This window comes from Neopelma chrysocephalum, unplaced genomic scaffold (assembly GCF_003984885.1).
Source record: "Neopelma chrysocephalum unplaced genomic scaffold, ASM398488v2 Primary Assembly neopelma1_23, whole genome shotgun sequence".
Lineage (NCBI taxonomy): Eukaryota > Metazoa > Chordata > Aves > Passeriformes > Pipridae > Neopelma > Neopelma chrysocephalum.
The window spans coordinates 4,699,617-4,713,406 of NW_020897691.1; the positions used below are offsets into that span (position 1 = coordinate 4,699,617).

The following is a 13,790-nucleotide window of genomic DNA, read 5'->3' on the forward strand; positions in this document are numbered from 1 at the left end:
CTTAGACAATATCTTTTCTTCCCTGCAACCATTGGTATATGTTCTCGAGTTTTGAGTTGGGTTTTTTTTTGTTGTTGTTGTTGTTTTTTGGGTTGTTTGTTTTTTTGTTTCAGGAGCTATATGAGTGCATCATTTTTTTCTGCTCCAAAATGATGGATGTTCTTTGCTTTTGTTTGTTTTCCTAAAATCTCCAGGTTATGATTGCTAACCAAGTCATTCCTCAGAACACTTTTTAATTGCAGCCATCTCTGCTTCCATTTTGCTTTTGCTTCCTGACATGCCCTCCACCTATGTACAGCCTGCTGTTCGCATCTGTTTGACCATCCAAGTTATTCAACGTCACAATGAGGCTTCCATCTCTTCCAGATGGTACCAATTTCTGGTATTGTCATGGAGTCTTTGTAGGATATCTTTTGGGACACCAAGAAACCTACAGGGTCATTAAGATGAGAGCGACTGCAAATTTGTCCAGCTTCCGAAGAGCCACTGGCACCGTAATTGCCAGTGTTTGGAAAATCCTGACTCTCCCTCATAGGCATGCTTTTCTTTGCAGACAGCGTTCAAGGATTGTGCCCCTAGTTCTTGGAGAAAAAAGAATTGGCAAATTTGGTTCATTGCAGTTTGGAAAAGTCTGCGTACTAACGGGAAATCACAAGCACATCTTGTTCTCGGAGCAGTGGTGACTTCACTCCTGATGCTAAGTTTTTTAGCTTTTGTATGATAATACCTGTTAAACTGAAGTTAATCAGGAGTTTTGATTTAGTGCAGCAGAGAGTATAATTTAAAAGCATTTAAATTACTAGTTGGTGGTTTCTGTTGTTAGCTGTGGAATTCTATTCAGGAATTTCTCATCTGAGTCTTTGGGCACTTTTATTCATGATTTCTTTGGGAAGTAAATTTTGCCATATGATGTGTAGTGGAGGTCAAGTGAGCTTTCAAAGCTCATTTACTTATGTTGCATTTTTAACTCAGGTGATTTTTAACTTCACCAGCAAAGTAGTTCACTGCAATTAAAAGTCTTGACCATCCAGAATTAAACTGTATAGTCCATGCCATGTATACCTGGACAGATATCTCTTCCGTGACTTGGTATAGTTAATATACCAACAGAGGGATTTTTTAGCATTTCTCATTGTGTATGCACATGTATGTATATAATTATATATTTATGTGTGTCTGTGCATATATATATGTGACAACTTTCATTTCTGAAGTAATTCTGTTAAATCAGTGTGGTTACACTACAGTTGAATTTAGCATATTGTTCTGACTTTTCTTTTGCCAGCTAATTCCTGCAGTTTTACTTCCGCAAAGAAGCATTTGAATAACTAAGATGCTATTGATCCCTTTACAGAGCAAAAGTAGCTTGGTTTATCTGAGTATTTTCTACTGAAGATGTTACAGAAAGGTTTAGATTATTAATACAGACTTCTGTGTTTGTGAGGTTAATTTAAGTATTGGCGTGAATCAGACTAGGAGCAACTTACCTTTTCTTACTCAAACTGTAATACATCCAAACATACCTGTTGCACGTATCAGGTTTTTGAATTATTAGCAGGCAACAGTTATCGTGAATTTAGTCAGCAGCTAAATCTGTTCTGTTTTGCACAGTGTGGGATTAGAATGATATGAGGGCTAATAATACTAATATATATAGTTGTTTGAGATTAAAAGATATTTTCCCCTTTATCTTTTATAATGCAGTCTGCCTCTTTAAGTTGATTGCAGATAATTTTCAGATCATTGGACAGCCCATAGCTACCACAGACTGAGACTAGCAAGATTTGTGGATTCTTACTGCTTTTGAGAATTAGTCCAAATATCTAAAAATGGATTCAAAATTAGCTTACTTCTGAAAACGGTGAACACCTGCTTGTGTATTTATTAATAAATAATAATTAAGTGCAAGTTTGACATATTTAGAAGACCTTCAGCGTAATTGGCAAGGAGTGACAAGGTCAGAAATTAGCACAGCTTTCTTAATTTGCTAATAAACTCACATAAGATGTTGGGGATTTTTTTGCCTAAAATTTGGTTTTGGTTGCAGTCATTTCAAGATGTTGAGATTGAATTTATTTATTGTAAAAAAGCAAGGATTTTTTTGACAAGCAAGTTTAAAGAAGCATTAGTGAAACTTGTAGGTTGAAAAATGGAATTTAGGAAACTTTATGTTGAAATGGATAAGTTTTAACTGAAAAAATTACATTTAAAGAGACTGCATGAAAGAATCATATAAAGATGAGTTTGAACAACTTCTCCTCATACAGATTTTGATGGATTTTTTTTTTCTTTGAGTCATTTTTGCACCTTACAGTCACTGGATTTTGTATGTGTTGCTATATCCTATTTTGCTGATGTTACTCAGCTGTAGTACAGTTTCACATATTTGGAGCCTCCTGTTTCCCACTCTCTAATGCATCCACAATATTTATCAATATATGTGGTTTGGAACTGAAAAGCTTATGAAGTATCTCATATTAACTCTACAATTTTTTAAACCTTTCAAGAGATGACACGAATAAGGAAGAAGATGAAGATGAAGAAGAAGCAGAGGAGGAGGAAGAGGAGGAGGAGGAGGAGGAAGAAGACAACAATAACAATGAGGAAGAAGAGTTTGAATGCTATCCACCAGGCATGAAAGTCCAAGTGCGGTATGGAAGAGGGAAAAATCAAAAAATGTATGAAGCTAGTATTAAAGATTCTGACATCGAAGGTGGAGAAGTCCTTTACTTGGTGCACTACTGTGGATGGAACGTGAGGTAACTTGAGTTTTAGTTAGTGATTACTTCTTGAATTACTTCTCAAATACACTTATGATTTTTAAAACCTAAATTAATAGACATCTGGAGTCCTAAACTTTTAGTATTGGTGTTCTATGAAGGTCACTGTACTGTATGAAACGTTTAGATTTTTAGCGCTATATAAATGCAGCACTTTAGTTACTTAGAAAATCATCCTAAAATTACTTGTTCAAAGAAGGCTTCATTTGTTCCCCATCTTTCTTTTAGCTCTCTCCATACAAGTGACAGTTCACTCTTTCACAGAATCCTCCTCTGGCTTTCTTAAGCCAATTTTATCTCATAAAATATTTGAATAGTGTACTTAGCTGAGGCTGTATACTCTTGTCAGTGAAGCACAGAGTACACTACCAGTATGGTATTTAACAGGAGAATGACAAGATTCTTAGTGGCAAATTAGTGTGCAGCAAATAATTGCATTTCATCAGGTCCAGTTTCCCCCTCCCCACCCTTCTTTCCTCTGAGGCTGCCTTAAAGCTTCCAAACAAGGCTCTTCTTAGCCTAGTGGCATCTTACGCTTTTTTTTTAATACAAGCAGGAGTATATGCCTTTTTATTGTCTTTAGTCTAGCATTAATAGAAATAAATTGACATATTCTTATATTTTTTCCCATTTCAGACCTCTTTTTTGCCATTTAAAACTTAAAGCAACTTTGAAAACAGTAGAGAAAAACCAATGTTTTTGAGCAGCTTATAAGCATATCTGCTTCTTTCCTCATTTTCAGTGTATCTGCTCATTGTCTTTAGCTGTTATCTTTTTAACTTTATTACTGTCTTTATAGATCTGTAAAAAAACCCAAACCCCACAAGTCTGAGACAAATCAGCTGGACTTTTTCTTTACTTATTTTTCCTTTTCTGAAAAAGCTGAGGTTCTTGTGACCATCATCTGTCATCTGGACATGCTACCTCTGACCAAGAGGGCAGGACAAATGTCATTTATTCAGTTCTAGCAAGATCTGCTATCAAAGGTAACAGTTAGAGAAATGTGATGCTTCTCTTCCTCCCTTGAATTCACCTCTTTACATCTAGGCCTGGTGATTTCCAGGAGCACCTAAACCACTACTGAGGAGGAAAGTCTCAGTGTCGCCAGTTTTGATACTGATTGTTTGTAGAATTTTGGTCTACATCTACATTGATCTACAGAAATAGGATCTTTGACATGAACTGTCTTCAGGCAACATTTGTAAGCATGGTGGGCTGTGAAATCAAGACATGAGGGGAGATGCAGCCTGCTCAAGGTGGGATCTGACTTGCATTTCGGCCCTTATTGGGGAGGACTCCCTTGGGAGTGCAAGTTGCTGAAACTTCATTCTACTCGCTGAGGATTACTGTGTGTAACCATTCCAAGAGATTTCTTGCTTTTAAACTCTTGTTTTGGAATTCGCATGTAAACATAGAAGTTATTTTTCTTTCTGAGCAAATATCATGCTAGGCATATTATACATGCTATGAGGTGAGATGATCAGATTTTTATTTGAGCAATACTACTTCAAATCTGAAGAAACAAGAAGTCAAAAATGAGCCTTCTTCACCTTGGAGATCCCAGCACTCCCGTTCTCAAAGGAGAAATCAAGATTCTGATTTTTTAATTCTGCATTTTAAACAAATACGCATATTGGTATCAGAGGCATTATTTCCGTGACTAGGATATGTTTGATAAGAAAAGCATTTTTAGTAAACTTGTACTCATTTAAGAATTAAGGAACATTGTTTGATCTTTCTGACAGCAGGACTTGCATTTATATTTTTATGTGGTGTTTTAAAAGAGCCCTCTGAAAGACTTTGGGGAAGCAGGACTCTTCACTGAAAAATATATCAGTGATTGAGATTTAGCTATGGGACTGTGTGTGGACTCTGCTAAATGTGGCTAATCTTTTTTAAATCAAGTAAAATTACTTACAGTTTTGGATTTGACAGAGTGGATAAGCCTGAGCTTAAGACATCATCTAAATACTTCAGTATTTTAGTATTGTGAAGACTAGTCTCACAAGATGTAATAGCTTGATTTAGCTTTTGGTCAGTCACAACCTGGAAAAATAACTGCCTTGCTTGGATAGGAAGCAATTCCTTCCTCTCCTTGATCATTGTAGCTTACTCAGCAGGGACAAGTACTGTATGTACAAGTACAGGGATGTACCAAACTAGGATTTTCTAATCATCTAGGGCTTTTTTAATTCTGTCATTCTCCTACCCCTAAAAGGTTGACTTTCCTGTTTCCCCTTTTGGTTAGGATGCCATTTAATGACCCATTCTTTAAACCCTACAAGTTTGAGCAGAAATCCTAAATACCTACTATGTTTCTTATCACAATTTAATTTCAATATCAGTCTGAGATTCAGAATAATTGTGCGTGGGGGGCGAGGGAGCGTGTTCACACGCCTTGGGGTACTTGGAATGGATTTTGGTAAACTTGATATTCATCTTTTTTAGTTTTTGGGGGTTTTTAATGCTCTGGAACCAGAGACAACAACGTGGAACTTCTTTTTTTTTTTATTTTCTTTTTTTTTTTTACGAGTAAATAGGAAGTACAGAAGCTGTACAGCTTTAAGCTAAAGGATCTTGTTGTTAGCTCCTGAGATTCAGGTGATATGTGTCTCTGATAAACGTAAAGAATGGCAGTGTTCAGTGGAGCCTGATTTGTAGTGAAAGGGAATGGTAGAAATCTCTACCCTGAGAGACCTGCTTATGTTATCATGTGTTAACCGAAAAAAGCAGAGAAATACAGAGAAACTGTGTTTCTTCTAACAGCCCAGTAATGTTTTGAATTACATGTGCTCTGTGTGGAACTAAAACTTCTTTGGGGCCTACAGTGCCAGTTCCTCCTGTTGTAATTTTAATCTTCAGCTGCCAGTGCAAAGAAAAGTTCATTTTATAAGTGCTTGAGGTGAATTTCTTCTGCAGCACATTCCCAGTCGTTAAAGGGTGCATATTTAAAAAGCATTTAGATTGTTTAAAAACTGTGGGTCATTATGGTACAACATCACAAGGCTTGTTATTCTTGAATGTTTCAACTGTTTGAAGCTAAGACTTACTATTTTCAACATTCCTTTCTTTCCTTCCTTCAGAAATCTGCATGTGAAAATGCTAATTTCTGTCTCAGTTTGCTGAACCGTTACTTCATGTATGAATTTTATACTTAACTATCAACCACTGAAATTTAATGTGTAGCAAAATTCCTGATTCTGGAAAATAATGTATGTCACGGAGGAGGCAGGGGCAGAATTATTTTAAAAAAATTAGTGAAATTAAACAAACCAGAATCTTTAACTAATATTCCAGTATTTGGATGTCAGACTAACTCTTCTCCTTTCTTTGATCACAGCCAAATTAAATACTTGGTTCTTCCGTGTTAGCAGCTACAGAGAGTTTACTGGAACTTTTCAGTGAATTTGCCAAGGCTTGCTAGTTCCTTAAGGTCACTTGTCTTCCTGAGAAAGTGGTACCTTTGCTAGTATATATCTAGTCTGGAAAAGTATGCTTTTTTCCTTGTTTCCCCTCTAGTACTTCTGTGGAGGATTGACTGTGCAATCTCTGAGAGTATGTTGTGATGTATTTTAGCTTGCAAGTAGTACATATGGATGTAATAGAATCAGTACATACTCTGATGGAAAGGGCCAGTTATTTTTTTCTGCTATATAGCTATTCATTTCATTTTAGCTTTTTTTCTTCCTTCCTGTTTAAACTCTGCTTTCCGGCAGCCATTCTTTTTAACCAGTAGGGCAGAAAAGCTTCTCTCCTTGCTGGCTCTTCTTTGTCTTCATTTTGGTAAGGCAAAGGGGATGTTCCTTATGAAGGCATTTCAGGTTTTCATATAAAACCTGATTAAAAAAAATTAAGTAAATAATAATTTCATATTAAATCCCTCCTCTTGGTTCTCAAAAAAATCTGTGCAAACTCTTTAAGAGCAGCTCCCCATCTTTTCTCCCTCATCTCTGCACCCACCTACTCACTTTAGGGTGGCGATGCAAGTAAGTGTGAAAGACAGCATTGTAGTAAAACAACCCAGGTCTTCTGAAAGCACATACTTCTTGTAATGAGAGCTGAAGAGGTTTTTTCATAATATTTTTGGGTTTATTTTGTTTTGTGAACAGACTGTCTAAAGCAAGATTATTGATGAAGTAAGTTTTCATATTTTAGCAGGTGCAATTCCAGAAAGAAAGAGTCTAGTCTGAGTCACACACCCCATTTAAATGCACCTTTCAGGGTGCCTCTGTGTCACGCAGTAGAGGAAAAAGTAATTTAGGATCAGGTTGTCGGCTGTCGCTTGGGATGTATCCTTTTTGCAGGATGTGTTTCAGCCTGGGGTCTCATTGTCGCAGGTTTAGGCAAACCATATGCATCTGATGTGTGAATAGTGAAAGGAGCTGCAAAGGTGTGAAGTGTGGGCAGCTCATTCCCTGGAGAAGATGTGAGATTTCTGTGACACTGGGCCTCTTCTCAGGGTCTGTCTGTTTCTTGTGCAGTCAGGAGTAAAGCAGGATATGCTCTGGCCAGGAACTGTGACTGTCACACATAGTGTTTCAATTTGTGCTCCTTGAGATGAGGGTTTGTGTGACCACTGCTGCTAATACATAACATTTAAGGCCCTGTGGTATGTACAGATATTCTCTTCAGATTCTGCATGTCTCCTTTGCTTTTGGGTGCCCCCATGTCTATCAGCTGTCACCCCAAAAGGCACTGCAGTTACTGTGAATCACAGTGTGGGCTGTGCACAGACTTTGCATAGGGGGAAGATTGTTTTCTTACTGGAAATGCATAGAATGAATGAATACAAATTTTGTATTCCAACATGGTTGAGGCAGAAAAGACACTGTCAGAATCATCACTTTTCACCGTGTTTGTCAAGTCCTAGTGCTGTTTTCCTGTGAGCATTTAGACCTAATAAAATAGTCTTACCTGTCTGTGGGTCACAAAGTCCATTTGGCAGTCACTTAGCAGTATTCCTTGTGGAAAGGATGTCTTTGACTTGAAGAAAGATTGCTTCACATAGAGTTTCCCACAGTCTCATAGAATATGGGATTTTTCCATATTGGGAAACTTAGCAGAGTTATATTCCAGTTTTGGAGAGAAACTATTTACTGACCTTTCCCCTGGTAATGACAGTATAATAGTACAATGACAGTGGTATCTGCAGCAGTATAGGCAATCTTGGTATGTCATAGTCTGCATGGTGTGCTGCAAGATTTTGTGGTTTTTATGTCACAGAGAAGGGAAAAAAAAGCCCAACAAATTGTTTTGGAAAGCTGTTTTTAAGAGATGACTGCTACTTCATTTTTCACTGTATTATTATGTGAAATTTAAGTTAATAAAATACATTATTGAGCTTCTGAAATACTTTGCATAAATCTTAACTTAGCATATACATGAAAGCAAGTTGGAAAGAGGCATGTTTTTCTCTATATGTTTTTAATTTATGTGTCACCATTGTGGATATAATTGGCAGTGTTGCAAAAAAGCTGAATTGGGACTGTGTCAGTAATCATTGTATATATAAAAATGGTGGAAAGTCAGCATGGTCATGAATGCATTGTGCTTGACTACTCCATCTTGTACTAGTTGTCTAGAGGTGTGTGGTTTGGGTTTTTAGGTCTTTAGTGGTGGTGGTTTTTTTGAAGTTGTTTTTTTCCCCCTCTGTTCTCATGTTTACCTAGAGGGGCCAGAATTTGTTTGTATGTTAATACATACTATTTTTTAACTGACCTATTTCTTATGCAGATGGTTCTTGAATTCACAGTTGTAGTAAAACAGCTGATTATAATTGGGAGAAAAAAATTGATTTAATTGATTCTTGAGTTTTTTCAGAAATACACAATGAATCTGGCAAGTAGAGTACCATAGTTACAGTATATTCTTACTAAGAATGTACTTCTTTAGTCCTGGATTTGTATTTAACAGGGCCAGTCTTAGATAGTAAGATGCCTGTTATTAATATCTTAGCGCTATTTAGTATGTTTCTGTCTTGTATCATTCTGATAAAAAATGGAAATATTTAACTGAAAAGGAATTGAAAAGTGTTACTGTGGAGTCCATGACTCAAAAGTTAGTGTCTCCAAAGGGTTAGTCACTCCAAATATCACTTTGCAGACACGTAGGATCAAAAGAGTTTATTAACTGGTCACATTTTATGCAGTTGTAAGAATTTATTGTTAAGGTTTTGCAGTGTGTGTGTACATATATATATATATATAAAAATATAAATATATATGAAGGGATACCTCTTGGAGGTCCATAAAGATTTGTCATTCAGGTAGTTTGTTTTACTTTTATATATGGATTTCCTGTTGTTCAGCGCAGACTGAAAAAATAGCAGATTTTGCAGTTACTCTTCAGTGTAAAAAAAACTTCAATCTTCTGAACCTTAGCTGAAACTTCACAAATTTGAAAAGTACGCAAGTTACTTGATTCAAATTCCAGTTCTGTTTTGATGTTCCTACTAATTCTTTTTCGTTGATTAAATTTCTCATATGATGTCATGATTATCTGCTTAAAATCATAAATGTGTACAATTTCTTTTTGTGTTTAGGTATGATGAATGGATAAAGGCAGACAAGATAGTGAGGCCAGCTGATAAAAATGTACCAAAAATTAAGCATCGAAAGAAAATAAAGGTAGTTTTTCTCCCTTTTCTCCCTGGTTCCCCCCAGCTTTGGTTTGATACATACTTCAGTAATCCCCGCCTCCCTTCCTGACCTTTAGATTGGCCTACAAATGCTTGACAGGGAAAGCAACTTCGTAGGCTTCTAAAAACAGATACTGTTTTCGTGGAGGTTTTGGTTTCGCTCTTTGGGGTGGGGAAGCTTCTCTTTCCTTCTTTCCTGTATTTTTTAATTAAATGTACTGTATGCATTTACAGAAAACAAATGAGAAGGATCCAAATTTTTATCAGTGTTGGGAGCCAGCTCAGGGGGTGAAATTTCTGAGCTCCCTGATTCTGGAGAGCAAACCTATGACTAGTCTATGTGCATGGGACTTTATAATTTTATTGCCAAGCATTTCTTCCAAAATTCATTCTTTTACAACTGATAATTAGGCTTAGGTGATGATATATTCCTTGGACTGTGAGCTGCAAGGAAGCTTTTCCTTCTGCCACAGATACTGGCACTCTTCCTACCCCCTGCCCAGCACCTTCAGAACCTGACAGCTGCCCTGCCACTGCTGAGCCTGGCATCCTGCGATGCCATTGCTCCTAGAGCACTGGCTGTGTTTGCTTTCCAGTTTGTTTTAGTATTGGCAAAGTCCCTGTCTTCAGTACAAAGGTCTTGGCATGGAACACAGAAAGGTATTCATAATCTTTCAAACAAAAAGGAGAGCTTTTCTTCACAGGTTGAATGTTAAAGGTAACTGTAAATATTGTGTAATTGTAATCTTTGTTAAGATATGCACTCAAATGAAACGTTTGTTTTTTTTTTAAATCTTTTCTTTCGCCTAGAATAAAACTGACAGAGAGAAGGAAGAGAAGTATTCTCCTAAACCCTGTAAATTGCGACGTTTGTCAAAACCCCCGTTTCACACCAGCACATCACCAGAGACTGGGTCCAAACTTGACAGCACTGAAGCCAAAAATACTGAACAAGCTCCAGTTAAATCAATAGAAATTACTTCTGTGATTAATGGGCTACAAGGTATTGTACTATAAAGTTTTCTAATTCTGTAAATGGCCTTTAAACAGGAGTAAATGACAGTGTAGAACAACTGATGCAACTGAACACTTAGCCAGTGTCTGGCTAATTATAACATCATCTTCAGAAATAACCCTTGGACAAAAGCAATGTTGACAGTTTCTGAAAACAGGTAGTGTGGATTCAGTGTATCAACAGTCAGTTACATTCTATGTGTTGCCATCCTCTTTTTGTTTGATATAGAGCAAAGAATTTTTGCTTCCTATCTAATGTGTAAATTTTCAATTTTTGATTTATCTAACTTTTAGGACCCATTATTCTTAAATAATTTTGCCTTGAAAAGCAGAACTAATAAAGCTAGGTTTCACATCAGCATGTCTGTCATTGCTAACATTGTTTGCCCCTTCCCACACATTTACAGCAGCATTATAATAACTGGTTGCTTCTCTTTATCCTTAGTTTAGAGTTGCTTCTCTTTATCCTTTATCCTTTAGCCTCCAGAGAAAGAAATCATATGGTGTAGGTAGTTTGGGTTACCACAAATTTTTGTGGGAGTTGTGTGAATTTAATAATCTTTCAGACTTATTTGAACTTGACTGACACTGGCCACTGGGTTCCAAAATTGTAGGTGGAATAACAGTCAACATAATCTATGAAGCTTCATTTCCTTAGGAAATGAGAAACAAAAAAGCAATTAGTGGTGACACTATTATTAGTGCTATAATTAATCTGTAATTAACTTTACAAATCAAGGAGTTATATGTATGTATATATTTGAGCCAATTCCCATATTTCTCCTTGTATTCATACCTTTTTCCATTGAATGGGATTGCTGATGATTCCTTCTCCATTGTATTTTTGTTCTTCTTTTCTCAGTTTCTTTATTGCTGACCCTGAATGTTCTTGCTGTTGTGCTACACTCTTGTTGTCCATTTGTTTCTCTAAGTGCCGTCCATTATTGCTTACACTTCCTTTTTCCAGCCTTGTCATCAGGTTGGTTTGTTAGAGAGTATCCAATGTGTGTGTTGTTATTCTGTCCTTTAGACTGTGGATTTTCCAGGGAAAATGATGTCTCTGTTCTAGGCTTTGGAAAAAAGGCAGATAATGGTAGTATTTGTAACCTGTAAGAAATATGTAAGCACATCTTTCAGTTCCTGGTTTGGGTAATTATACAGAAGTTTGTATTTTATGGATTGATGCACTCTATGCTTTCTCCACCTCTTCAGAAATTCCTGGAGATGTACTGTATAATACAGAATCTTCCTAGTTTCTAATCTAGCCATTATACCTTAAGTTTTTGAACTCTTCAGGAGGTACCATTTAAGCGATATACTGCTAAAGATTACTATAGCATGTCTTCATATCTGTAGAGTTTTCTTCAGTTGAGGTTTTGGGTTTTTTTTTGGTAATAATTCTTTGTAACCAGAATCAAGACAAACTTTTCTTGTTTTATTTTTTTTCTTTTTTTTTTATTTTGGATTTACTTTTAATTAGCTTCTGAAAGTTCTGATGATAGCGAGCAAGAAGATGACCAAAGTGCCCCGAATGTACATGCTGATGGCAAAGAGGAATCTCAGCCTGAAGCTGTAAGCCAAGATAAAAACGAACTCCGTCTAAAAGAAGAACAGAGCGGTTCAGCCCTCCCAGAAGAAAGTAAAGCTCTTACAGATGCAGGAGTGCCCAAGTCAGTATCCAAGTCTCCTGAAAGACTGAGGAAAGAGATGGAAGAGTTATCTGAAGACAGTGACTCGGATGGAGAAGATGAAGCTACAAAGAAGAGAAAGGATGTAAAAAAGGAGATAGTGGATAAAACAGCAAAACCACAAGTGAAACGTGGTAAGCGAAGACACTGTGTTGCAGAGGAATCTTTGAAGACAGTGTCACCTAATAGAAAGGATGAGAAGTCCAAAAACAAAGACTCCCTTAGTTTAGAAAACAGCAGTAACAGCTCCTCGGATGAAGACGAGGAAGACAAATCTAAACTGAAAATCACTCCAACGAAAAAGTACAATGGACTAGAGGAGAAAAGGAAGTCTTTACGGACAAGTACTTTCTATTCCGGATTTTCTGAAGTGGGAGAGAAAAGAATAAAGCTTCTAAATAACTCTGATGAAAGACTTCAGAACACCAGAGCAAAGGATCGAAAAGATGTCTGGTCAAGTATTCAAGGGCAATGGCCAAAGAAAACGCTGAAGGAACTGTTCTCAGACTCTGACACTGAGGCTGCTGCCTCCCCTCCACATGCTGCTCCCGAGGATGCTGCAGCAGAGGAGCAGCTTCAGACTCTTGCAGAAGAAGGTATTTCTTTGCCTAGCTGTGAACTTGAAAAATCTTTGCCGGCTAGTGTGGATATGAAACCTGTTGAGGAGAAACCGACTGAAGTGGGTGAGAAGAAAGTTGAATTTCCAAGCAGTGGCAGCAATTCAGTGCTAAATACTCCTCCTACAACTCCTGAGTCGCCTTCCTCTGTAACTGTAACGGAGTCCAGTAGACATCAGTCCAGTGTCACTGTCTCTGAGACACTGCCACCAAATCAAGAAGAGATACGAAGCATCAAAAGTGAAACAGATAGCACAATAGAGGTGGACAGTGTGGCAGGGGAACTGCAAGACCTCCAGTCTGAGGGAAATATTTCTCCAACAGGTTTTGATGCCAGCGTCAGCTCCAGTAGTAGTAATCAACCAGAGCCAGAGCATGCTGAAAAAGGTAAAGGAAAGGGTAAACAGAGCTGTTCCCAACCTAGCCAGCTCTCATTTTTAGCATTGCTGATGTGTTTTCATTCTGTTGTGGTTATGCTGCAGGGAAGTTAGTTGTTGGAGGAAGTCAGTAGCCTGCTGTCCATTTCAAATGTGTGGAAATAGCTTAATGATTATGTGAATAAATATGATCTGCCAAGAAGTTTATTTGCCTTCCATTAAAAAGAAAATGGTGATGGTGTCAATGAGGGGGATAAAGTATATAAGAATGAAGTTTTTACTAGACATGGCAAGAAAAGCCCAGAGCAAACAGTAATAGCTTGTGTAAGGCATATTTATTGTAGCAAGATGGAAGTATTTTAAACACCCTCCTTAGAAGTAGAAGATTCTTGCATAAAATTTGATTCTCTGTAAGGTGTGTATTTGGGGGTAGAAAGCCCTCTTGCTGCTAGGCTGCTTAGCAGCCATTTCAAACTTTTATTTTTTTAGAACATTAATTTCATAAGATTCAAGTCAAGCTGATAACCAAGCACTGACCTTTTTAGCTATGTTTCACTATCAGATGTGATTTTGCAGATTGAAGTTCCTATCTTGAAACCACTAGAGAAAAGGGGATAATAAACATGACCAACACTTGGGCACATGATATCAGTGTACTGCTGCCTGCTTTTTAACTG

The 13,790-nt window shown here is 37.2% G+C and overlaps 1 protein-coding gene across 3 annotated transcripts in view; it reads left to right on the top strand.

The window, feature by feature from the left end:
• The window catches only part of ARID4B (AT-rich interaction domain 4B), an 89,085-nt gene that overhangs the window by 66,455 nt on the left and 8,840 nt on the right, over positions 1-13,790 (top strand). For all 3 annotated transcript variants that reach the window (XM_027685004.1, XM_027685010.1, XM_027684996.1), the window contains 4 exons: positions 2,508-2,759; positions 9,322-9,406; positions 10,228-10,420; positions 11,912-13,123. In XM_027685004.1, coding sequence (XP_027540805.1) covers positions 2,508-2,759; positions 9,322-9,406; positions 10,228-10,420; positions 11,912-13,123 — 1,742 coding nt within the window. The remainder of the gene's footprint in view (positions 1-2,507; positions 2,760-9,321; positions 9,407-10,227; positions 10,421-11,911; positions 13,124-13,790) is intronic.